This window comes from Antechinus flavipes, chromosome 6 (assembly GCF_016432865.1).
Source record: "Antechinus flavipes isolate AdamAnt ecotype Samford, QLD, Australia chromosome 6, AdamAnt_v2, whole genome shotgun sequence".
Lineage (NCBI taxonomy): Eukaryota > Metazoa > Chordata > Mammalia > Dasyuromorphia > Dasyuridae > Antechinus > Antechinus flavipes.
Genome location: NC_067403.1, coordinates 261,643,303 through 261,667,590, shown reverse-complemented (window position 1 = coordinate 261,667,590; position 24,288 = coordinate 261,643,303). Strand labels below are relative to the sequence as shown.

Genomic DNA, 24,288 nt, shown 5'->3' with positions numbered 1-24,288 from the left:
CTGGTGATGGCCACGAACTCCACCCACTGGCTGGTGAATTCAGGAACAATTTCCTCTCCGTTTCCTGGGCAGCATCTTATTTCTAATCTTGCAGCTGTAATGCTGGAGAAACTGAGGCAAGAGAGAGATTAGGGTGTCCAATGTTTAAATAATGGCGAATTTGGACCAGCTGAAGCCAGCCAGCTGGACGGGACTCTGGTCTCAAAGCTTCCAGCCCCAAGCACTTAATTCAGAGACTTTTATAGGAATCCAGCTATCAGGGAAACAAAAGCCACCATTTTTCATCCTATATCCTAAAGGCACAGAGAAAGGGCCCCTCCCCCCCCAGCATTTGCAGTCATTCTCAGTTCCTCCCAAATCAGTGGGGCTCAAAGTCCACTAGGGCCGACGGTCTCATCTTCCTGCTTCCCGCTGAGGATGGGCGCAGCGCTGAGCATTCCGGGGAGGGGGCGGTGCCGTGGTGGGAGCATCCAGTGGCTGATCCAGGCCCCAGAAGCAGGTCAGACGACTCATTCCGCAGGGTGTTTACAAGGAAGACCCCGTGACCCTGGGCTGGGGCTTAGCTGGGCACGAGCCCGTGAGATCTGGGAGCGTGGGATTCGGGAAATCAGAGCGGGCAAAGCCTGGTCCTGAGCGGGATTCCGGGGTCTCCGGTGCTTCAAGTGAACGGGAACCGAGAAGTACCGAGGAAGAACCGGGCGCCTTAGCCCGGGGCTGGATGGGAACCAGAGAGCGAAGGGCTTTCGGGGAGGGCTGGCTGAGGGATGGGGTAGGAGTGTGAGCGGACGCTGCTCCTGCGTAAGAAAGGACCCGCAGGAGGATTGCAGGGGGCCTCCCCACGGCGTCCCCTCCTTGCGCTAACAGACGTCCCGGGACCCACGATTGAGGCCAGTTCAGGGCCAGGCTTGGCCACGTGCCTTCACTTCCCCTAACACTCCTTCAGCCACGGGAAGTGGGGGGGACGTCTCGTGAGCCTCCAGTCTCCGAACAGGGAGAACAGCGGCCCTGCTCAGCACCTGCACCCGGGGCCGGCCGGGCCGCAGCGCGTGGCGAGCAGGGGGCTGTGGTGGGAACGTCATCGATTCCGAGCCATCGTCGGCACCCCCACGGCTGCCGGGCCCGGCGAGCGGCTGGTACAGAAATAACGAGCACAAGCAGAGGGACGGGGAGGGAGGCCAGAGAGCGTGCACCGAGGGCCGGGAACACAAAGGGCCTCATTTGGAAATAAGAAAAATGATTGCAAAGCAATGAACGTGAAAACACTGACATTCACATATTTGACTGCACAAATAATCCAATGAATACTATAGTACATTCAATTGCACACTATTGCTCTTTGGGCCTTTTGAGGTAAAACCCTCCAGAAGCACTTGGTTAAGGCTGGAGGGAAAAAGGCAACACAGAGCAAAGGGGAAATGTTTGGGGCGGGGGGGAGGAATAGCTGGGACCCAGCAGCTCGCTGTGGGACCAATAGAAAATCCCAGCCCGTCTCAAACTTGCAGCACCAGGGAGGACTTTGGGAGGGGCAGCAGGACCCCATGGTGCCGCTGGCGGGGTCTCAGCAGTTCTTGTAAACATTCATGGAGGCACAAGAAAAATCAAAGCAAAATGGGGAGGGAAAAGGAAGGTCAAAGTGCTACCCTGTGACCCCCATTCAGTCCTCAGGCCTCCTCCCTCTGGGGTTCTCCTTCAGGAGCTGGGGAACGGCCCAGAACACACGGGGGCTGTTGGAATACATGGGAGCCATTGGACAGTGGCCGCTGAATATCCAACCCAGGATGGATCCCCTCTTGTGAGGGGCTGAGACAAGGAGACTGGGAGGCCGCTGCTGTTCTCTGACTTTCCTCCTCTCCCCTCTGCCTCCAACTTATCTCATCCTCGGTCCCCAACCCCTGAGTCAGCAAAGGCTGCCCTGCAGCTCCTTCAGATGCTGTGGAGGGTCTTGGAGGAACTTCCTGACCTTGCCCTTGAACACCTACACTTCCCGACTCCCCAAATGATGAGAACGAGGACCAGAAACACAATCAGAATCGGCCAAAGCCATGACATGTCGGGGCCTCCTACAAGGGGAAGGAAGAGAATGAGCCCACGAGGGGAAGCATGGAGCCCACCCATCCTGAGGTGACTCTCACCTCCCTCCCACCTCTGACAGTGATGCCGGCAGGACGACAAAGAACGGGTCACTGGGGCCAGGAGAGAGCCCTGATTATAGTCCAGAGACCCGGATTCAAATCCTGCTTCTCTTGTAATGGGGCCTTGGGGTCATCTCCTGTGACCAGACACCCAAGCCCAGGGAGAAGAGGCCCCAGATGGCAAGGCCTGGCCACACCCGCTGGGACTTGGGCAGCTCCCAAGGGGGCAGGGGGTGGGGGTGGGGAGTGTTAACTGGCCAAGTGCCCTGGAAAGAGGGTCTCCCTCTGGGGGCAGAGGAACCAGCTCCAAGTCCTGCCTCTGACACTGGGAACCCGGGCGTGGAGCTTTGGCTCATGGGGAAACCTCTGGCCTGGATGACCCAGGGGCTTCCTCCAGCCCCAGGGCACTTGGGGGGGGGGCTTCCCCTCATTCAGGTGTAGGATTAGCTGGGCACCCTGAGGGCCCTCTTGCTCTGAGGGATTCTTGGACCCAGGGGGCGGCCAATAGACCGAGGCTGGGGGCTCTCCCAGCCCAGGGGAGCCCCGAGGCCAGACGCACTCTGGACCTCTGCCCGACCACCCTCAGGGCCCCACGGGGACACCCGGGCCCCTTCTGACAGAGGAGAGCCCGGCTTCCCGCCCCCCCTCACCTGTTATAGGGGCCCCACACACTATGTCAGCTGTGTCCGTGCATCCTTGCAGAAGCTCTTCTCCCTCTGGGCAGCTGGAAGCAGAAAAGAAGGACGCCTCAGGACCCCTGCTGATTCTGGCAGGACAGGACCAGGCAGCCCCGCTGCCGCCCTCCCCCCTCCCCCCTCCCCTGGGTCCCGAGAGCCCGCAGCCGAGCTGGCCTTGCCCCCAGGGACAAAGGGAGGTCTCTCAGCTTCTGCCCTTTGCTGGTCCCACTCCTGGGTGCTGGGGGCGAGCCGGGCCTGTCAGCACCGGGACCTGCAGGAGTCTCCAGATGGATTCTGTGGATCCCACTCTGGCAGCCCCGGCTCAGCCCCCGCCCCGCCTCTCCCCTCCCCTCCCCCCAGACCAGCCCCTGCCCCGCCCCTCCAGCCCCACCCTGGCTTCTCTGGCTGGGACAGCCCCCCCTGAGCCGGCCCGGGGCCTCTCCAGTCTATTGGAGCCTCCTGCTGTCCCTCCCCAGATGAGCCTTCTGCCCCTAGAAGTGCCAGCCTGGCAGTCAGGGCCACCAAGGGCTCCCTCCTTTTACCTCGGAGAGTCCTGGCTTCTCACTAGAGACCCCGTTCCATGATGGGCCCCCTTAGGCCGGGGGGGAACACCTGGGTCCCTCTGCCACAGCCCAGGGAGGAGCTTCGGGCCACAAGTTGTGACAGTCGGAGCCCCCAGGGAGGGAAAGCCGCCACTCAAGCCCCTCCCTCTGCCCTCCCCCCTCAGCCCGGTCTCTTGGAGACCGGATTCCCACAGGCCTGGGCCCGAGGCAGAGCAGCAGAGTCTGCGGATAGCCAGGCACCTGGAGGGGAAGGAGCTGAGGAGGAGGGTGCAACGGGGGTGGGGGGATGGGGGAGTGGGGTGTCAGCTGGGCAGCCGGCTCCAAAATGCCAGGGGTTCCACGACCCGCTGCCATGGACTGTGTCAGTCCCACAGCCTCTTTTTCTTTTCAAATGAAACCATACATTTTGCTGAGAAATTATCAATAAGTAACTTGTCAGAGTCCTGCCACACAGTAGGTGCTTAATCAATGCTTGTTCCTATGTCCAAAGACTAAAACTGTGCATTCCCTTTGATCCAGGAGTGTCCCTACTGGCTCTGAATCCCAAGGAGATTGTAACAGAGGGAAAAGGGGCCCCGTGAGCAAGAAGGTTTGCGGCAGAGGGCAGCCAGATGGCACAGTGGGCAGAGCACCAGCCCATCACCTAACTGCAATGGCCGCCCCGACCCCCCCCCAAAAAAAAACAAAGAGGAGCAGACGTTTCCAAATATGGAAACGCGAGTAAAACGATTGGATGTTTAGCCTGGAGCAGCCGCCGGCTGTCTGGGGGGGGGCAGGGGGGGTGAGGGAGGGAGAAAAAAGCGGGGACGCAGAATCCTATAAAAGGGCGCGCTGAAAACTCTACAGGTGTTTGGGAAAAATAATATTGAGGAAAAATAAGGCAGCGCTTGTTCCCTTCTCCGCCCTTCCCTTGACCACGAGCCCCCGGAGAGCCAGGCCTTTGGGGCTCCCCTCTCCCCTTCCGGCCTTTCTGCTCCCACACAGGTGGACATTCTCTCTGCTCCTGCCGGCTCTCCAGGCTTCATCCCAGCCCGAAAGTAGTGAGAAGCCCCGCCCCCAGAGTCTCTAAACTACGCAATCAGAGCAGTCTCTGATCCTTTAATCTGATTAGTTGCTCCTGTTGGAGTTCAAATGTTGGAGTTCTTGTTCTTCTTAAGGCACAGCCGGTTTAGCTTAGAGCCCTCCGAATGTCTCCAAATCCAAAGGTTCTGTCCTTCAGCCTCTGCCTCTGCTTTCTTCAGCCTCCAACCAGCACAGAGATGGAATGAATCTCTTGTCTCCTTCACTTGGGGCTCGGCTAGCTTTCTGGCGAGTCTTTCAGACCAGCTTGGTCTCAGTGGGGGAAGTGCAGGAGCCCAGCCACCTACCACAGTGGTGGGAGATGAAGATGAATCTGGTTGTCCACTGAATTCTCCCCTCGTAGCTTCTTCCTCTGAAAACTCTTCGTCTGCCACCAGCAGCCAAGTGGGAAATATTCTGCCTTGCCCCGGAGAGAGGGCTTCTGGCGTATTTCCGCTGAAATCTGTCAAAGTGCTCTATGTCTGCACCAGACTCGCTCCTCTCCAGTCCAGCTGAACTCTCCTCTGCGACCAGCCAGCCAAGTGGAATATATTCTGGAATAGCTCTCTCTTCACTGGCCTTATATGTGAATCTTCTGAGAGAATGGGATTATGGGTTTTCTCCCATAGTGCTCTCTGGCCCAAAGAGCTTCAAGGGAGGTGTGAACTCACCAAGTTACAAAGTTTACTTTGTGAATCTGGCAAACTTGTGAACTCCAATGAGTAAAGGTGCAAACACAAGCCTTGTACTAATTAGTTCTACTTAGAACCTCGTCTCAGGTTCTGGCCCAAAACATCTTCTTGAAGATCAGATCAACTCTAATGAGTTAGCAGTTTGTAAAGATTCCAACAGCTCCTATCAGAAGTCTCCACCCCCATCCCCCACATAACTACTTTTAAATGATAGTAGATGATCACAACCCCCACCTTCCCTCCAGTGCTCAGAGACTCAGCTCAGTCCCTGCTTCTCCAGGCAGCGCCATCCTCCTCCCTCCCTCCCCCCCCCCGCCCCTCTCGCGGCCCCCAGAAGCCCCCGGATTTTCTGTCACGGCCTCACCTTGTCCTGCAGGGCCGGCACACGGCACACTCCGGCCCCTCACAATAGTGTCCAGCTTTACATCTGCACTGGATGTCGCTCTCGCTGTAACATGGAAACAGCATCTCTTGGTCTGCCGGAGAGGGAGAGACTGGGAGTCAAGGTAACGCAGGGGCGGCCGCTCCCAGGGGAGCATCCTCACATCCAGAGGGCGCCAGTGGGTCACATGGCCACCAATGGGGGTGGGGGGGCCGCTGACTGCTTACGCGGCCAGTGACCCCGAGCCTCCTGTGGCAGCTGGGAGTGAGGGGGGGGGAGGCTTCCCTCCTTCAGTGGGGATGTCCCCCTCCCCCCCTCTGCCTGGGCAGAAATGCCCCCACCCTGGGCCGCCCTCCCCCACACTGAGCCCAGCTTTGCTGGTCCCTGAAGGTCACTTTCTGTCCTCTGCCCAGAGCCTGCCATCAGCCACCTCCTCTACCCTGGAGGGGGGGAAAGGGGGAGAGGGTGAGTCATGCCCAGAAAGCTCTAGAGGCAGAATCAGGAAGGCTCAGGCTCAGCCACAGGCCCTTCCTAAGGGGGCGGCCCCGGGCCCTCCTGTTTGCCTCAGTTTCCCTGAGAAGCAAAGGCGTCTTCGTGCTTTCCGGGCCCTAAAGATGCTGTGACTGAGCTTGCTCCTGCTGTCATCGCCATCATTACTGTTGCCGGCAGCGGGAGGCCCTGCCCCACTGCCCGGGTCCCCTGCGCCCCAGGGAGAGATCAGCTCCTCTTCCCGCCCACTTCGGAGACACTTATTGGGCACCTACTGTGTGGCAAGCAGAGGAGATACCCAGAGGCCGAAGGGAGCCCCCGCCTGGAGGGACTCGCAGCCCCGTGGGGGCAGAACATCGCGGTCCCCCAGCGGGCGCCTCAGCATAGACAGGGTGTCAGGGGAATGAACCCAGGGGGCCGGGCCTGGCTCCTCCTGCCCCGCCCCAGCTTCCCCCCTCCCGTCTCACTGGGGACCGCGGCTTGGGGGGCAACGCTGGGACAGTGGTCTGCCACCAAGGCCCTCTGGTGGGGAGGGGCCCGGGTCCCTGAGGCGGCCTCTGTCCCCGGAAGCTTGTGGCCGTCCGGCTCAGCCCGTACTGACCTTCCCTGCAGCGGGTGCAGGGCCAGCAGCGGTTGTCTTGCGCGTATTGTCCAAGCGGGCATTCGGCACAGATTCCCAAAGCGCTCTGGGCATCGCAGGGCTGGATGGCCCAGGTGCCTGGGCAGGAGATAACAGAGGCTGCAGAGGCCCCAGAGCTCCCAGGACTCCAGGACAAAGTCCCTCGGGGCAGGTTCCCATCCCAGCGCATGCAGTGTCACCCCCCCCAGAAAAGGAGGCAGCGAGCTGCTGTTCCCTCAGTTTGTGTCCAGCTCAGGGCCTTCCAGTTACCCACAAGTCCCTCCAACACCTTTGTTACTCCTGTTCCTTCAGCAGGAAGCCCTCCGGCCTCTACTGGCCTCACTCTCCCTCAGCTCCCCTGTATGTTCCCTGGCTTTTTATGGAGAGTTCGGTTCTTAAGCAACACACACACACTCACACACACACTCACACTGTCACATACACACACACTGTCACATACACACACTGTCACACACACACACTCACACTGTCACACACACTCACACTGTCACACACACACACACACACTCACACTGTCACACATACACACTGTCACACACACTCACACTGTCACACACACACTCACACTGTCACACACACACACTCACACTGTCACACACACACACTCACACTCACACACACTCACACTGTCACACACACTCACACTGTCACACACACACTCACACTCACACACACACACTCACACTGTCACATACACACACTGTCACACACACACACTCACACTGTCACACACACTCACACTGTCACACACACACACTCACACACACTCACACTGTCACACATACACACTGTCACACACACTCACACTGTCACACACACACTCACACTGTCACACACACACACTCACACTGTCACACACACACACACTCACACTCACACACACTCACACTGTCACACACACTCACACTGTCACACACACACTCACACTCACACTGTCACACACACACTCACACTGTCACACATACACACTGTCACACACACTCACACTGTCACACACACACTGTCACACACACACTGTCACACACTCACACAGACACACTCACACTGTCACATACACACACACTCACACACACACACTGTCACACACACTCACACTGTCACACACACACTCACACTGTCACACACACACACTGTCACACACACACACTGTCACACACACTCACACAGACACACTCACACTGTCACATACACACACACACTCACACACACACACTGTCACACACACTCACACAGACACACTCACACTGTCACACACACACACTCACACTGTCACACACACACTCACACTGTCACATACACACACACTGTCACATACACACACACACTGTCACATACACACACAGTCACACACACACACTCACACTGTCACACACACACTCACACACTCACACTGTCACACACACACTCACACTGTCACACACACACTGTCACACACACTCACACAGACACACTCACACTGTCACATACACACACACTGTCACACACACACACACTGTCACATACACACACACTGTCACACACACTCACACAGTCACACACACACACTGTCACACACACACACTGTCACACACACTCACACAGACACACTCACACTGTCACATACACACACACACTCACACACACACACTGTCACACACACTCACACAGACACACTCACACTGTCACACACACACACTCACACTGTCACACACACACTCACACTGTCACATACACACACACTGTCACATACACACACACACTGTCACATACACACACAGTCACACACACACACTCACACTGTCACACACACACTCACACACTCACACTGTCACACACACACTCACACTGTCACACACACACTGTCACACACACTCACACAGACACACTCACACTGTCACATACACACACACTGTCACACACACACACACTGTCACATACACACACACTGTCACACACACTCACACAGACACACTCACACTGTCACATACACACACACTGTCACACACACACTGTCACACACACACACACTGTCACATACACACACACTGTCACATACACACACACTGTCACATACACACACACTGTCACACACACACTGTCACACACACACACACTGTCACATACACACACACTGTCACACACACTCACACAGACACACTCACACTGTCACATACACATACACACACTCATAGTCACACACACACACACACTGTCACACACACACACATACACACACAGGCTGGCACTCCAGGGCCGGGAGGAGGGATGGCAATGGAGCTGATTCATCCCAGAGGAGAAGAAGGGCAGAATAGCCCAGAGACAACCAGCCTTGTCAGACTTTTGACTCCATTGGGACCTGGGAGGGGAAGTGGGGGGGGAAGGGGGCGTCAGCAGCAGATCTTAGGCCCCAAGAGTGGGGGTGGGGCGGGAATGGTTAAGCTGTGGGAGGAGCCTCTCACCAGGAGGGCAGCGCAAGCAGCAGAGAGTCCCATGTCTGTACTCCCCCTCAGGGTCACAGGTCACCTCTGGCCCTGGGTCCTTCCCAGTAGATCTCAGGGTTGACTCCGACGTTGTCATGTCCTGGAGAGAAGCAACATAACTTCTTCGAATCAGTTTATAAGCTCACTCTTTATGTCGGAATCATGAACCCATTTCCACCTTATCTTGGTACAGGAAGTGAGGTGAGGGTCAGTGCCCAGTTTCTGCCACACGTGTTTCCAGTTTTCCCGGCAGTTTTTGCCAAATATTGAACTCTTAGCCCCAAAGCTGGGGTCTCTGGGTTTGTCAGACGCTGGCTCCTAGGATCCTTGACTATTTGTTCTCTGGACCTGCCCTGTCCCGCTCCCCGACTGCTCTGGTTCTCAGCCAGGACCGAAGGGTTTTCGCCTCCGCTTTATGGTAGAGTTTCAGGTCTGGCCCAGAGAGGCGCCTTCACTGGCCGTTTTTTCCCTAATTCCCTTGGACTTCTTGACCTCTTATCCCTCCGGAGAACTCTGTTACTTTTCTAGCTGGGTAAGAGAGAACTTGGTGGGAGTTCGCGGCCGGCACTGAGCGGGCAGATGGATGTGGGCAGCATTGTCCCCCTGCTGATATTGGCTCCGCCCCCCTCCCCCCTTCCCCTCCTCTCCCCCCACTTCCTCTCCAGCTGCTGAGCTGACTTCTCGGTGTGGACAGGGCTCCGTAGCGGTGTTCACAGAGTGCCGGCTCCCGGTACTTTACTTAGCGAAAGTTGTTTTAAAGGAAACTTCCCTCCTGTCTCTTATTGCTGGACTTTGTGGGTAACGTATGAAAACGTTGGAGACAAAAGAACTTCACAATAAAAGTCTCCCCCCCATCCCCACGCGCCCTCGGATCCAAGCTGAGAAGTGGGTTGGGGAAGACCACTGTCCCGCGGCTGAACAAAGTTGGTTCAACCCTCCAAGTCCCAGGATCCAGTAACTTTTTTTTAAATATTTTATTTTATTTTATAATAACTTTTTTATTGACAGAACCCATGCCAGGGTAATTTTTTACAGCATTATCCCTTGCACTCGCTTCTGTTCCGATTTTTCCCCTCCCTCCCTTCACCCCCTCCCCCAGATGGCAAGCAGTCCTATATATGTTGGATATGTTGCGGTATATCCTAGATACAACATATGTGTGCAGAACCGAACAGTTCTTTTGTTGCACAGGGAGAATTGGAGAATCCAGTAACTTCTATCTGGCTGCTGGCCCCAGAGGGCTCAGGGGGGAAAGAGAGGCACGTGACCTTGCCTCAAGACATAGCGTAGCAAAAAGGAGCCCAAATGGCCTCTACTCGCCATCCATATGATGGTTTACTTAGAAAATCATAGAAACCAGCAAAACACCAATTAAAAAGAGCTTCACAAAGTTGCAAATCCCCCAAAGCAAACAGAACTTTGATGAAGTACTAACGACACAAGAGGCAGCAAGAGAACGGGAAATCCCACTCAGGAGAACTCTGAGATATTTGGGGCTCCCTTTGCTCGGAGGCTCTCCCGGCGCCCCAGCAGACTGGGTGGTAGCGGGCACCGGCCATTACATATCTGCGCGTAGGTATTACATGTCCGCGCAGGGGTGAGGGGAGGTGAAGGGAGGGGAGGGGAAATGGGGGGAGGGGAGGAGAGGTGGGGGGAGGGGAGGGGAGGAGGAGGAGAGGGGGAGGAAGTCTCTAGATGACTGGGTCGCCGACCGTCCCCCGGAAGGCAGTGGACCGAAGCGAGCAGCCCCCCCCAAACACGAGTGCGCACTTGCACACACGGATGGAGGAGGAGCCGGAGGGAGCCACCAGGTGGGTGAGAGAGGTACGCGCGTGTTGGCACACACAGGTGCACACCCGGGGGGCTAGGGGTCCCTCTGGGCCTTCCCTGAGGAGCCTGGCACTGTCCAACCGAGTACCCGGGAAGCCTCGGCAGTGGGCGGGGAGGGGCAGGGGGCTGGGCAAGAGCGGGGAGGACTCACCTGCGCCCTGGCCGGGGCCGGGATCCACGCTAGGACCAAGATCATAGTTAAGGCTCGGGACAAATACCGCCGCTTCCTGGGCGCGGCGCTCCGGGGCCTTTGGCCTCTGCTGCCCGCCGGCTCCTGGTCGCTGCTGGCCATGGCTGCCGCACCTGCTCCCCGCCTGCGGGCACTGCAGCACACTCCCGCTGCGACACTATATACTGGAAGCTGGAGGCAGAGCTAAAGGGCCCCACCTATCGCGGCCTGTGTAGGGCCATTCCCCACCCTCACCGCTCCCGCCCCAGCCCAGTAGCTGGGGATGAGGGCGGGGAGAAGGACCGAGCCAGAGCTGCTCCCCGCCTGGGAAGGAGAATGGGCTCCCCGGGCCCGAGAGCGCCGCCAGCCCCGAGACCTTGGAAAGTCGCGCCGGGAAAGCCCGGAGAAGACGGAACCCCGGGGGAGGGCGGGGAGGCAGCGGGAGCCGGGCCTCGGGCTCTCCATCCCAAGTCTTTGCCCGGGTCAGACTCTCTGAACCATGGAGTGGACGGGCCGGGAGAGAAGCCCCACGTCCGACCTGCCAGGGACCGCTCTCTCTGCCCAGAACCGCCCGCTGGTCCTCAAGTCGGGGAGGGCGGGTTTGGGGCCGAACCGAACCGAACCGGCGCCGGGGGCGGCCCGACGCTCTCAGTGGGCCCCTTGACCACGGGTCCTTACCCCTCTCCACTCCCGCTTTCCCCCTTCTCCTCTCTTTCCTGCCCTCCTCCCCGCCCCCCGCCCCCACCAAGGCTCCTGGAGATCCTGGCAGTTTTACCCGAAGATTCCCTGAGCGGCCCCGGGCTTCAGCGCTGCCCCGCGGGGTGCACCCGAACTCAAGCTCGTTTGCACTTGGGCTCAAATCTTTAAAAGAGACAAAGACAGCAAGAAGGAAGGGCAGGGGGGTGGAGAGAGACAGACAGAGACAGAGACACACAGAGAGACACAGAGACAGACAGAGAGACACACACACAGTGACAGAGACAAAGATACAGAGACAGAGAGCGACACAGAGACAGAGACACACAGAGACAGACAGACAGAAAGGCACAGAGATAGAGATACAGACAGACAGAGAACACAGAGACAAACAAGACAGACAGAGAGAAACAGAGACAGAACAAGAGAAAGAAACCGAGGAAAATGAAGAAGAGGGAAGGGGAAAGAGAGAAAACAGACGGGACTGAGAGGCTGAAAGAGGGAGATTGGGAAGAGAGGCCCTGTGAATGACACTGCCATCCCCAGCCCTGGAGTGCCAGCCTGTGTGTGTGTGTGTGTGTGTCTCTGTGAGTGTGTGTGCTGCTTAGGAACTGAACTCCTCCATGAGGGCGCACACAGACGGGTCCTGTTGCTGTCCCAGGAAAAGGGACAGGTAGGAGGGAGAAGCCGGAGAAAATACAGGGGGGCTGAGGGAGAGAGAGGCCAGTAGAGGCCAGAAGGCTTCCTGCTGAAGGAACGGGAAGAACAAAGGTGTTGGAGGGACTTGTGGGTAACTGGAAGGCGCTGGGCTGGACACAAACTGAGGGAACAGCAGCTCGCTGCCTCCTTTTCAGGGGGAGGGGCTGGGGGGGGTGACACTGCATGCACTGAGATGGGAACCTGCCGCTGGGCCCCAGGAGCCACTTTGTCCCAGAGTCTCGGGAGCTCCGGGGCCTCTTCAGCCTCTGTTGTCTCCTCGCCCAGGCACCGGGTCACCCAGCCCTGCGCTGCTCAGGGCACTTTGGGAGTCTGTGCCGAATGCCGGCTTGGAGAATACGCGCACAAAGAATGTTTGTAGCAGGTCTCTTTGTAGTGGCCAGAAACTGGAAACTGAGGGGCTGCCCATTAGTTGGAGAATAAACTGTGGTATAGGAACGTTATGGAATATTATTGTTCTGTAAGAAATGACCAGCAGGATGAATACAGAGAGGCCTGGAGAGACTTACAGGAACTGATGCTGAGGGAAATGAGCAGAACCAGGAGATCATTATACACTTCTGCAACAACACTGTATGATGATCAATTCTGACGGATGTGGCTCTTCAACAATGAAATGAACCAAATCAGTTCCAATGGAGCAGTAATGAACTGAACCAGCTGCACCCAGCAAACAAACTCTGGGAGATGATTATGAACCACTACATAGAATTCCCAGTCCCTCTATTTTTGTCCGTCTGCATTTTGGATTTACTTCACAGGCTAATTTTACACTATTTCAAGGTCCAATTCTCTTTTGTACAACAAAATAAGTATATGGACATGTATACATATATTGTATTTAACTTACACTTTAACATATTTAACATGTATTGGTCAACCTGCCATCTGGGGGAGGGAGGGGAAAAGTTGGAACAAAAGGTCTTGCAATAGTCAGTGCTGAAGAATTACCCAAGCATATGACTTATAAATAAAAAGCTATAATAAAAAAAATTCCTATAGTCTAACAAATTTCTGCTATGATGTAAATGATTAAACCCCTTAAGCCCTGGATCTTGGTTACTTAGACAGAGATGTAAGTCGTCGAGATACGCATCAGAGTAAAGTGTATTATACCATTATCTCAGGTATCTTTCTCCCAAATACTTTTATTCTCTTTGTGGACATTCTTTCTTGTCCTAAGTTCAAAGGTTTAGCTTTAATTTGTTGAGTAGTGTTTGCATTTTGTTTCAGTCACTAGATTATTAATTTATTATTTTTGACAAGCAGTCTCTGCTATTTCAATAAGGGAGTTTTGGGGAGCCAAGTTACTGTAAGACTCAAAACCTGGAATGGAGTCTCATCTCCTGGCCCTCTACAATTCTTCCCTTTTTAAATTAAAAATGAAGTCTATGAACCACTTTTATCATCATATCTCAAATAACAAATTATATTGCATTATGCATATTTTCTTTCTCTCCATCTTATCCCTTTTTCAGGTCAGAGAAGGAAAAAGGAAAGAGAAAGAGATTCTATACACTATCTTCTGAGGCTCAGTAAGGCCTAGTTGAATTTGCTTAATGTAATTTACACCCAAAAAAATTCTCTCTCTCAACATTAGCATTGCATATTGGTCATATCTAAAAACCCACAATTATCAAAATATGAAGCAATTTAACATATATCATGTTTTTTTTGCTAAACTACAATCAAAATTAATTGTCTTTACAAGTCAGAAAATTGATCAAATATAAATTAATTTGCTAGAGATTACATAGCTAGTCTATTTCTGTAATTGTAAATAAAGAATTTACAAAAAAAGAAAAGATGTCGAGTGTCTTACACACTCCATGCTGCCATGCTGAGTGCTGCCAGAGGCACCCAGATTCTTCTCAAGCAATTGTTGGTCAGAAGCTGATGAAGCTAGGGTGGCTGGAGACAGGATTCTGAGAATGGTGGAGTTTGACCCCCACCCCATCTGCATTCCTCCAAACTTGTTTGGGTAGGAATTTTTTGCAAGGCTTTGAGTCGACCATATTAAGGCTTTTTTTTTTTTAACAATACTTTAACATATGAGAGAAGTTAGGAAATAATGACAAAGATGACAACAACCCCATCAGCAATCCCTTCAGAGTCTTCACTCCCAACTGGAGCAGGAGATTACTCCAGATAGGATAATATTCATTTTTTTAAAACTTTTTATTGACAGAACCCATGCCAGGGTAATTTTTTACAGCATTATCCCTTGCACTCACTTCTGCTCCAATTTTTCCCCTCCCTCTCTCCACCTCCTCCCCCAGATGGCAAGCAGTCGTATACATGTTAAATAGGTTACAGTATATCCTAGATACAATATATGTGTGCAGAACTGAACAGTTCTCTTGTTGCACAGGGAGAATTGAATTCAGAGGGTATAAATAACCCTGGAAAGAAAAACAAAAATGCAAGCAGTTTATATTCATTTCCCAGTATTCTTTCTTTGGGTGTAGCTGCTTCTGTCCATCCTTGATCAATTGAAACTGAATTAGCTCTCTTTATTGAAGAGATCCACTTCCATCAGAATACATCCTCAAACACTATCGTTGTTGAGGTATATAATGATCTCCTGGTTCTGCTCATTTCACTCAGCATCAGTTCATGTAAGTCTCACCAGTCCTCTCTGTATTCATCCTGCTGGTCATTCCTTACAGAACAATAATATTCCATAATGTTCATATACCACAATTTACTCAACCATTCTCCAATGGATGGGCATCCATTCATTTTCCAGTTTCTAGCCACTACAAACAGGGCTGCCACAAACATTTTGGCACATACAGGTCCCTTTCCCTTCTTTAGTATCTCTTTGGGTGCTACTGACTATTTTAAGGAAAAGTTCATTTATTCCTATACTTTCAAGTGTTTTTAATAGGAATGGGTGTTGGATTTTATCAAATGCTTTTTCTGCATCTATTAGATGATCATATGGTTTTTGTTAATTTGGTTATTGATATAGTCAATTATGCTAATAGTTTTCCTAATATTGACCATCTCTGCGTTCCTAGTGTAGATCCTACTTGGTCATGGTGTATTATCCTGGGGATGATTTTCTGTAATCTCTTTGTTAATATTTTATTTAAGATTTTTGCATTATATTTGTAAAATATTGTATTATAAGGGTCCTTTAAATGGGCCGGCACAATGCAACAGGAGGTTTGAGTGGCCCAGAAGTAATTTCTATGGCTAGGAACTGTCCCATGGGCAGAACTCTTGTCATATTGAGACAGCTTTGTAACAGGAGACAGCTCCCTCTCTGATTGGATGTGTGTGACCTTACAGACCCTTTTAAAGACCATTGGAGTCTCCTGGGGTAGCTGAGTCAAGTGGATGGATAGCCAAGAGAGATAAGGAGCTTGATAGTGAACACGTGGGTCTCTTGCAGACCAAGTGTTCATTTGGGAGTTAACAAGTTAGGGCACTGTGTGAGCAAGTATAAGAAAGACTTTAAGTTCTTGAGCACGCTATTGGTTATATTAAACTACGATTGAAGAAATCATAGCCAGAGACCTCTGAAGGCCCCAGAGGAGGTGAGCCCGGTAAAATTAATTGACACTGCAAAGGTCAGTGGCCAGAGGGATTCTCTGACACCCTGGGAATTAGGAGAGACTGGCAATGTAAAATACCGAGTAATGCTAGGGCATTTGCAAATGAAGTGACTGCTCAGGGTTAAGTAATAAACAGTATTTTACAAATATTCATTAGGGAGATTGGTCTATAATTTTTTTTCTCTGTTTTCGTCCTACCTGATGTAGGTTTTAGTGCCACGTCTGTGTCATAAAAAGAATTTGGAAGGAGTTCTTTGTTCCCTATTTTTTCAAATAATTTATATACTATTGGAGTTAATTGTTCTTTAAATGTTTGGTAGGATTCACATGTAAATCCATCTGGTCCTGGGGATTTTTTCTTAGGGAGTTGATTAATTACTTATTCTATTTCTTTTTCTAAAATGGGACTATTTAAATAATTTATTTCCTCTTATATAAATATGGGCAATCTATGTTTTTGTAGGTATTCCTCCATTTCATTAGGTTATCAAATTTATTGGCATAAAATTGGGCAAAGTAACTCCTAATGCTAGCTTTGGCAATAAGAGAAGAAAAAGAGATTAAAAGAATTGGAGTAGGTAATGAGGAAACCAAATGATCACTTTTTGCAGATGATATGTGTGGTGTTCTCTTCTTTTCAAAAATATAATGGTTCTATAGGAGCAGGTTTCTTGCGGGGCTTCTGAGGCAGCCTTACTTTCAGTTCAGAGTAATAATCACCTCAAATGCAGCCAGCTGTTAAAAATTCAATCCTTTATTGTCTTTTTCAAAATAGCTTGGTTAGTTTTCTTAGAGGTCTCTCTGCTTGGTTCCAAGAGTTTTTGCAGCTTGTCCTTTGCCTCTCCCAGTTTCAGCCTCCAGCTCTCTCTGAATCTTGGTTCTGAATCTCCCGACTGAACTCTGGCTCTGTCAATCTCCCGAACTGACTCTCCTCTACTGACTCCTCCACTGACTTCTCACTGAGGCTCTAAGAGCTTCTTATATATGATCTCTTAAAGGTGTGAACCCAAAGGTTGACTCCTCCTCTGAGAATGGGATTGTGGGAGGTGTAACTTGTGAATCTCCCAAACTTGTGAACTCTAATGTGTGAGTTAATGTGTGAATCTCTCCAAGGTATAAACTTAAGCACTTAACGCATTATTTTTATCAATTCCAGTGAGTTAACACTTTGTAAGGATTCTAACAATATGATGGTATAATTAGAGAACCCCAGAGAATTAACTAAAAAGCTATTAGAAGTAATCTACAACTTTAGCAACATTTCAGGATACAAAATAAATCTACATAAATCATCAGCATTTTTATACATCATTAACAAAATTTAACAGCAAAAGTTACAAAGAAAAATTCCATTAAAAAACTATCAATGGGATAAAATATTTAGGAATCTATCTGCCAAGGGAAAGTCAGGAATTATATGAGCACAACTACAAAGCACTTTGCACACAAATAATGTCAAATCTAAACAACTGGAAAAATACCAATCCCTTCTGCTGTGTATTTTCAAGAGAAGTATTAGAAAAACATATTTAGTAATAGTGTTCAAATTCAAGGACAGGGAAACAGAGATCTTGAATGAAGTTTTTATTGCTATTTTTATGCTAAGAAAGATTTTTACAAAAAAAGAAACAAGGTTTGGTATAGCTGGCTCATCTTAAGTTCAGGGCTTTTTTCAAGCCTCGCCTCTCAAACCCACCTTTCCAGGGGATTTAAGGCACATTCTATAGATCTGATAGATGGAATACATATACAAAGAGGCTAACTTTTGTTAATCAGTTTTAGAAATATCCATTGATGTTTAGTCATGAATTGTAAATTTAGTAGCTAAAAAATATTATCAATTGGACCTTAGTACCTATTCAGTAGAACTTGCCAATCATTAAAGCTCCTTGAATCAATATCATCACCATCTGAGGGCAAACAGAAAAGCCCTTTTGAAACTGCTTAGCCAAATACGCGCATGCTGTCCAAGGAACAAGAATTTATTACTTCTCTCACTGCTTGCAACTGATCCCAGCTTCCTTGGTAAGATTTCTCTTAGAATTTGAATTAGGATAGCTTTGTAAAATTTGAAATAATTTTGTCAATTCATGTGTTCCCAATTTCAAATACAGTTTATCTAATTAATATCCCTAATTCCTGATAATCATTTAGAGTAACCAAATTATCGCCTCCAATTTCCATAGAACTGGCCTAAAATCAGCGATAGATTGCATCCACTGCTCCTCAAAACTTTGACCACCCCAATTTTTTTTTATTTTTTGTATACATATTTTTAAACTTTTATTTTTGTGCTTTTCCTATGTTTTTGTAAGATATTAATAATACTGTGCTATTTTTCTCCTCCTATGTATTTAAGAAAAATTACCATGATGAGAAGTGATATAGCAAAGAATACATATTTTCTTAAAAATTCAAAATAAGCTTAACCCTTGGCAATGCTTGTAAACTGCATCCTAAAATAAGACCTAGCATATCAGAAGGAAGTGAATTCAAGTGAGTCTATAGTGGGAAGAAAATATATTCCATGTTCATAATTAAAGTATCTATGAGAATTTGAAAAAAAATTTTTTCAATATTAAGTTTTTCTGATTTTTAAGCAGTCCCTTCAAAGGTGGAAGTAAAGTATTTTGATTTTCCCACAACTAATGCCCCCTTTAATTAGCATTAGCCTTTTTAAAGGCAGGTTGTTTTAATGGAATTTTAAATTGCCTCCCTTTACTGACAAAAAACTGTCTAGTGTCTTTTAATTTAAATTGAATTATTTAGATCAGGAGCTAGAAAGAGTATTTGTATTTCGATAGGAATAGCCCTTCGTCTTTCTTTTAGCTCTTTTAAAGTGTTTCTTGAACTAGTTCCTTAGGTAGAAGAATTTGACTTTTCTTTTGGTCTGTGTCTATGAGAGAGATCCGAAGAGGAAGCCTAGGGAAGGGGAGAAGATGCTACTTCTTCCCCTCTTTCAGCATTTAGACTTTACAGTCTTTGCCCTCCTGTCTTCCTCCAAGGTACTGATAAAAGACCTTAAAGATTTAAGAGAACTGTCTCTGAGGGTTGCAGAAATACACCAAAATAGAGAATATAGAAATTGGAAGATCTCCCAGTCCTTTTCCTTTTAATTAATTCTTTCAGATACTATTCTCAGTCCCTACTATGTGACTGATTTTGCCTTATTCCAAATTCAGTATTATTAATATCAGCTGGACAATAACCAATCTTATAAATTTTATCTTTTCATATATATTTTCTTATATGCTATCTGATATCTTATATTCTATATTTATTTGATATTTTATATCTTTCCCCTGTGTCAGCCTGGCGATAGACTATTTCTAATGCCAAATTATTTCCAGTGATAAAGTGCTTGTTGGTGATCAACTTTTTTCCCACTTTATCCTCACTTTTTATTATTTAATTCCCCACTTACCTGAATTGTACACACATGTCTAAGTGGGCACCCTTCCACCGAAGCTCTGTCCATGGTCCATCCCTAGTTTGGCCGCCACCATTGGAGTGCAGCTCCTGAAGTGAGATGAAAGATGTGACAACATACCTGGGCCAGGTGGAGAAGTCCTGGTTATGGACTCTTCCAAGTTTATTGATGAGACACACAAATATGTATATATATATATACATATATATATGTGTGTGTGTGTATATATATATATATATATATATACATATATATATATATATATATATACTGCAAATACTCATAAGTTTGATACAGAGTACACTCTTAAAATTCCTACAGTCTAAGAAATTTCTGCTATGATGTAAATGATTCAACCCCTTAAGCCCCGGATCTTGGTTACTTGGACAGAGATGTAAATAGTTAAGATACGCATCAGAGTAAAGTTTATTATACCATTATCTCAAGTATAATAAACTTTACTTTTTAATTAGTCTCCTTTGTGTGTGCTTTAATTTGTTGAGTAGTGTTTGCATTTTGTTTCAGTCGCTAGATTATTCATTTATTATATTGACAAGCAGTCTCTGCTATTTCAATAAGGGAATTTTGGGGAGCCAAGTTACTGTAAGACTCAAAGCCTGGAATTGTAATGTTCTCTTCTTTTTTATAATATATGATGGTTCCCTCTGGGAGCAGGTTTTCTTGGGGGGGCTTCTGGAGTTTCAGTTCAAAGTAATAATCACTTCAAATGCAGCCAGGAGTTAACGTCCAGTCTTTTATTGTGCCCTTCAACGTTATGAACTTCAGCCCCTAGCTCCCTCGAATGTCTCCAGCCAGCACAAAGGTGGAATATGGAATGACTCTGTCTCTGCCTCCGAGAGTAGGCTTCTGTCCCTGGCCCTGAGAGCTTCTTGCTTATATGCTGTACACTGAGTACACACCAATCATTAGATCACTGGGAAACCATTATTTGTTGTAGGATTAAATCAATTCTAAACTAGATTTAAACATTGTCTCCTCAATTCCACTTAGTGCCTTGTTTCAAGTTCTGGCCCAGAACATCTCCTTGTAGGATCAGATCAATCATACTGAACCAGGCTAGGTTAGATAATTATTGTCTCTATCAATTCTACTGACTTAACACTTTGTAAGGATTCCAACATGAAATGCAATTCCTGGCCCTCTATAGACACTCCTGACTTTCCAGGCTTGACCCGGTTCTGTATATACTATTTCCATCATGTTAGACTCTTTGGTGGGTCCAATTCTGTGAAATGGGGATACCCATAATCCAACTCATAATGGGAGTTTGGGGTCTCAATATCATCTCATAACGGATGGTTAATTGTTCTGTTTCTACCAGGGCTCAATAAAAAGCCAGTAACTGTTGTTCAAAAGGCATGTAATGTAAACCTGCATTAGGTAATTTTCTAGACCAAAATCTTAATGGAACATTTTTATTTCCCTGCTTTTACCACAAGCTCCAATTCGTGTAATCTCTTGATACAGAGACATGTAATTCCACTGGCCCTTCCTTTAAGGGCCATAAATCCAAGGCATGTGTAGGGCTATTTTTTGCCTCCTCAAAAGCTTTCTGCTCTTTTGCCCCGCCATGCAAATTCATATTTCTTGCTGGTGACTCTAACGATAGGCTGGAGTATCTGCCCCAAATGAGGCATATGATTTCTCCAATATCCAAACAAACCTATAAATTCTTGAGCTTCCTGTTTACAGGTGGGAGGAAGGAAATCTGCTACCTTTTGCTTAGCCTCGGGTTAAATTTCCCAATGTCCTGTGGTTCCACATTATCCCCCAAAATTTGACTGATTGGGAGGCTAAGTTTTAGCAGGATTTAGTTCCCATCCCTTATTTTTCATGTGAACAATTGTATCCCATGTGGCTTGGTCCACTGATTCTTGATTCATTTTTATATCACCGAGGTAGTGGGTTAAATGTGTTTTATGAAGTTTTAGCTCATCAAGATGTTCCACCACAATCCTATAGCAGACGGCAGGGCTACGTATATAACCCTGAGGTAGGCGAGAAAAAGTGTGTTGCTGCCCTTGCCATGTTTAAATTGGCCCCCCTGAGCAGGGTCTGTGGGAATGGTGAGGAGGGCATTCTCCAGAGCATTACTGCACACCGGCCTCCTGGGGCCTTTGGAGATTCCATTAAGGTAATGGGACAGAGGGGGAGTGACTTTATTCAGTTGCCCTCAATCTACTGTCATGCTCCAAGACTTGTCTGACTTCCTTCCTGGCCACCCTGGACTCTTTTACTGGGCGGTGGTAGCAACCCACACCTGCTTCAGGGATTCCCTAATAGTGGTGGTTATGTCTTCCTGTCCCCGGGGACTCGAGTGAAGTCACTTCTGTCATCGGTCCTGGTAACTGAACGGGGGGGGGGGGTGATGGGAACTTTGCCCACCACTACTGAAGCAATGTATGCTTTGTCCTCTGGTAGTCAGAGACTCATCCCTCTCAGAACATCTACACCCATTCCAGATCCCAGGAGGCTTAGGATTCCCCATGAAGATTCTCGCTTTGGGAGTTGTCCAGTTTCCATTTGGAGATTAGTCTGAACGCTTTAGCTTCTGAACCACCTGGTCACAGCATGTGTGCCCTCATGAAGGTGTTTAGTTCTTTTTTTTTTAATTTTAATTTTATTTAATAATAACTTTGTATTGACAGAATCCATGCCAGGGTAATTTTTTACAGCATTATCCCTTGCACTCGCTTATGTTTCAATTTTTTCCCCTCCCTCCCTCCACCCCCACCCCCAAGATGGCAAGCAGTCCTTTATATGTTGGATATGTTGCAGTATATCCTAGATACAATACATATTTGCAGAACCGAACAGTTCTCTTGTTGAACAGGGAGAATTGGATTCAAAAGGTAAAAATAACTCGGGAAGAAAATAAAAAATGCAGATAGTTCACATTCGTTTTCCAGTGTTCCTTCTTTTGGTTTAGCTGCTTCTGTCCATCATTTATCCATTGAAACTCAGTTAGGTCTCTTTGTCATAGAAATCCACTTCCACCAGAATACATCCTCATACAGTATCGTTGTCGAAGTGTATAATGATCTCCTGGTTCTGCTCATCTCACTTAGCATCAGTCCATGTAAGTCTCGCCAGTCCTCTCTGTATTCATCCTGCTGGTCATTCCTTACAGAGCAATAATATTCCATAACATTCATATACCACAATTTACCCAGCCATTCTCCCATTGATGGGCATCCATTCATTTTCCAGTTTCTAGCCACTACAAACAGGGCTGCTACAAACATTTTGGCACATACAGGTCCTTTTCCCTTCTTTAGTATTTCTTTGGGATATAAGCCCAGAAGTAACACTGCTGGATCAAAGGGTATGCACAATTTGATAATTTTTTGGGCATAATTCCAGATTGCTCTCCAGAATGGTTGGATTCATTCACAGTTCCACCAACAATGCATCAGTGTCCCAGTTTTCCTGCATCCCCTCCAATATTCATCATCATTTTTTCCTGTCATCTTAGCCAATCTGACAGGTGTGTAGTGGTATCTCAGAGTTGTCTTAATTTGCATTTCTCTGATCAATAATGATTTGGAACACTCTTTCATATGAGTGGTAATAGTTTCAATTTCATCCTCTGAAAATTGTCTGTTCATATCCTTTGACCATTTATCAATTGGAGAATGGCTTGATTTCTTATAAATTTGAGTCAGTTCTCTATATATTTTGGAAATGAGGCCTTTATCAGAACTTTTAACTGTAAAGATGTTTTCCCAGTTTGTTGCTTCCCTTCTGATCTTGTTTGCATTCGTTCTGTTTGCACAAAGGCTTTTTAATTTGATGTAATCGAAATTTTCTATTTTGTGATCAGTAATGGTCTCTAGTTCATCTTTGGTCACAAATTTCTTTCTCCTCCACAAGTCTGAGAGATAAACTATTCTATGTTCCTCTAATTTATTTATAATCTCGTTCTTTATGCCTAGGTCATGGACCCATTTTGATCTTATCTTGGTATATGGTGTTAAGTGTGGGTCCATGCCTAATTTCTGCCATACTAATTTCCAGTTATGCCAGAGGTTTTTATCAAATAATGAATTCTTATCCCAAAAGTTAGGATCTTTGGGTTTGTCAAACACTAGATTGCTATAGTTGACTATTCTGTCTTGTGAACCTAACCTTTTCCACTGATCAACTAATCTATTTCTTAGCCAATACCAAATGGTTTTGGTGACTGCTGCTTTATAATATAATTTTAGATCAGGTACAGCTAGACCAGAAGGTGTTTAGTTCTTAAGCAACATTCTCACACACACTCACACACACACTCAAAATCACATTCAGAATCATACACACTCACACTCAATCACACACATACAATCATACACATACTAATCCCATACACACCATCACACACTCACAATCATACACACACTCATACACTCATAATATCACACATACACACACACACACACACACACACACACACACACACACACACTCTCACACACACAGGCTGGCACTCCAGGGCCGGGAGGGGGGCTGGCAGTGGCGCTGATTCATCCCAGACCACTCCCAGAGGAGAAGGTCACAGGAGGTTTTGAGAATCGCCCAGAGACAACCAGCCTTGTCAGGTTTTTGTCTCCATTGGGACCTGGGAGGGGAAGTGGGGGGAAGGGGCGTCAGCAGCAGACCTTGGGTCCCAAGAGTGGGGGTAGGGTGGGAATGGTTAAGCTATGGGAGGAGCCTCTCACCAAGAGGGGAGCACAAGCAGCAGTGAGTCCCATGTCTGTCCTCCTCTTCAGGGTGACAGGTCACCC

At 48.4% G+C, this 24,288-nt stretch overlaps 1 protein-coding gene across 5 annotated transcripts in view; it reads right to left on the bottom strand.

Moving 5' to 3' along the window:
* Window positions 1-224: 224 nt before the first annotated feature.
* LOC127539783 (tumor necrosis factor receptor superfamily member 23-like) overlaps window positions 225-24,288 on the bottom strand; it is a 37,303-nt gene continuing 13,239 nt past the window's right edge. The window contains exons 1-6 of one of the 5 annotated variants that reach the window (XM_051964113.1): window positions 11,075-12,116; window positions 9,073-9,193; window positions 6,596-6,712; window positions 5,488-5,599; window positions 2,783-2,856; window positions 225-714 (exon numbers count right to left, since the gene is read on the bottom strand). In XM_051964113.1, the coding sequence (XP_051820073.1) occupies window positions 704-714; window positions 2,783-2,856; window positions 5,488-5,599; window positions 6,596-6,712; window positions 9,073-9,193; window positions 11,075-11,215 (576 nt within the window). In that variant the 5' untranslated portion in view covers window positions 11,216-12,116 and the 3' untranslated portion in view covers window positions 225-703. Of the gene's footprint in view, window positions 2,061-2,081; window positions 2,857-5,487; window positions 5,600-6,595; window positions 6,713-9,072; window positions 9,194-11,074; window positions 12,117-24,288 lie in introns of those variants that run through there. The other 4 variants (XM_051964112.1, XM_051964114.1, XM_051964115.1 and 1 more) reach the window with 4 other exon arrangements.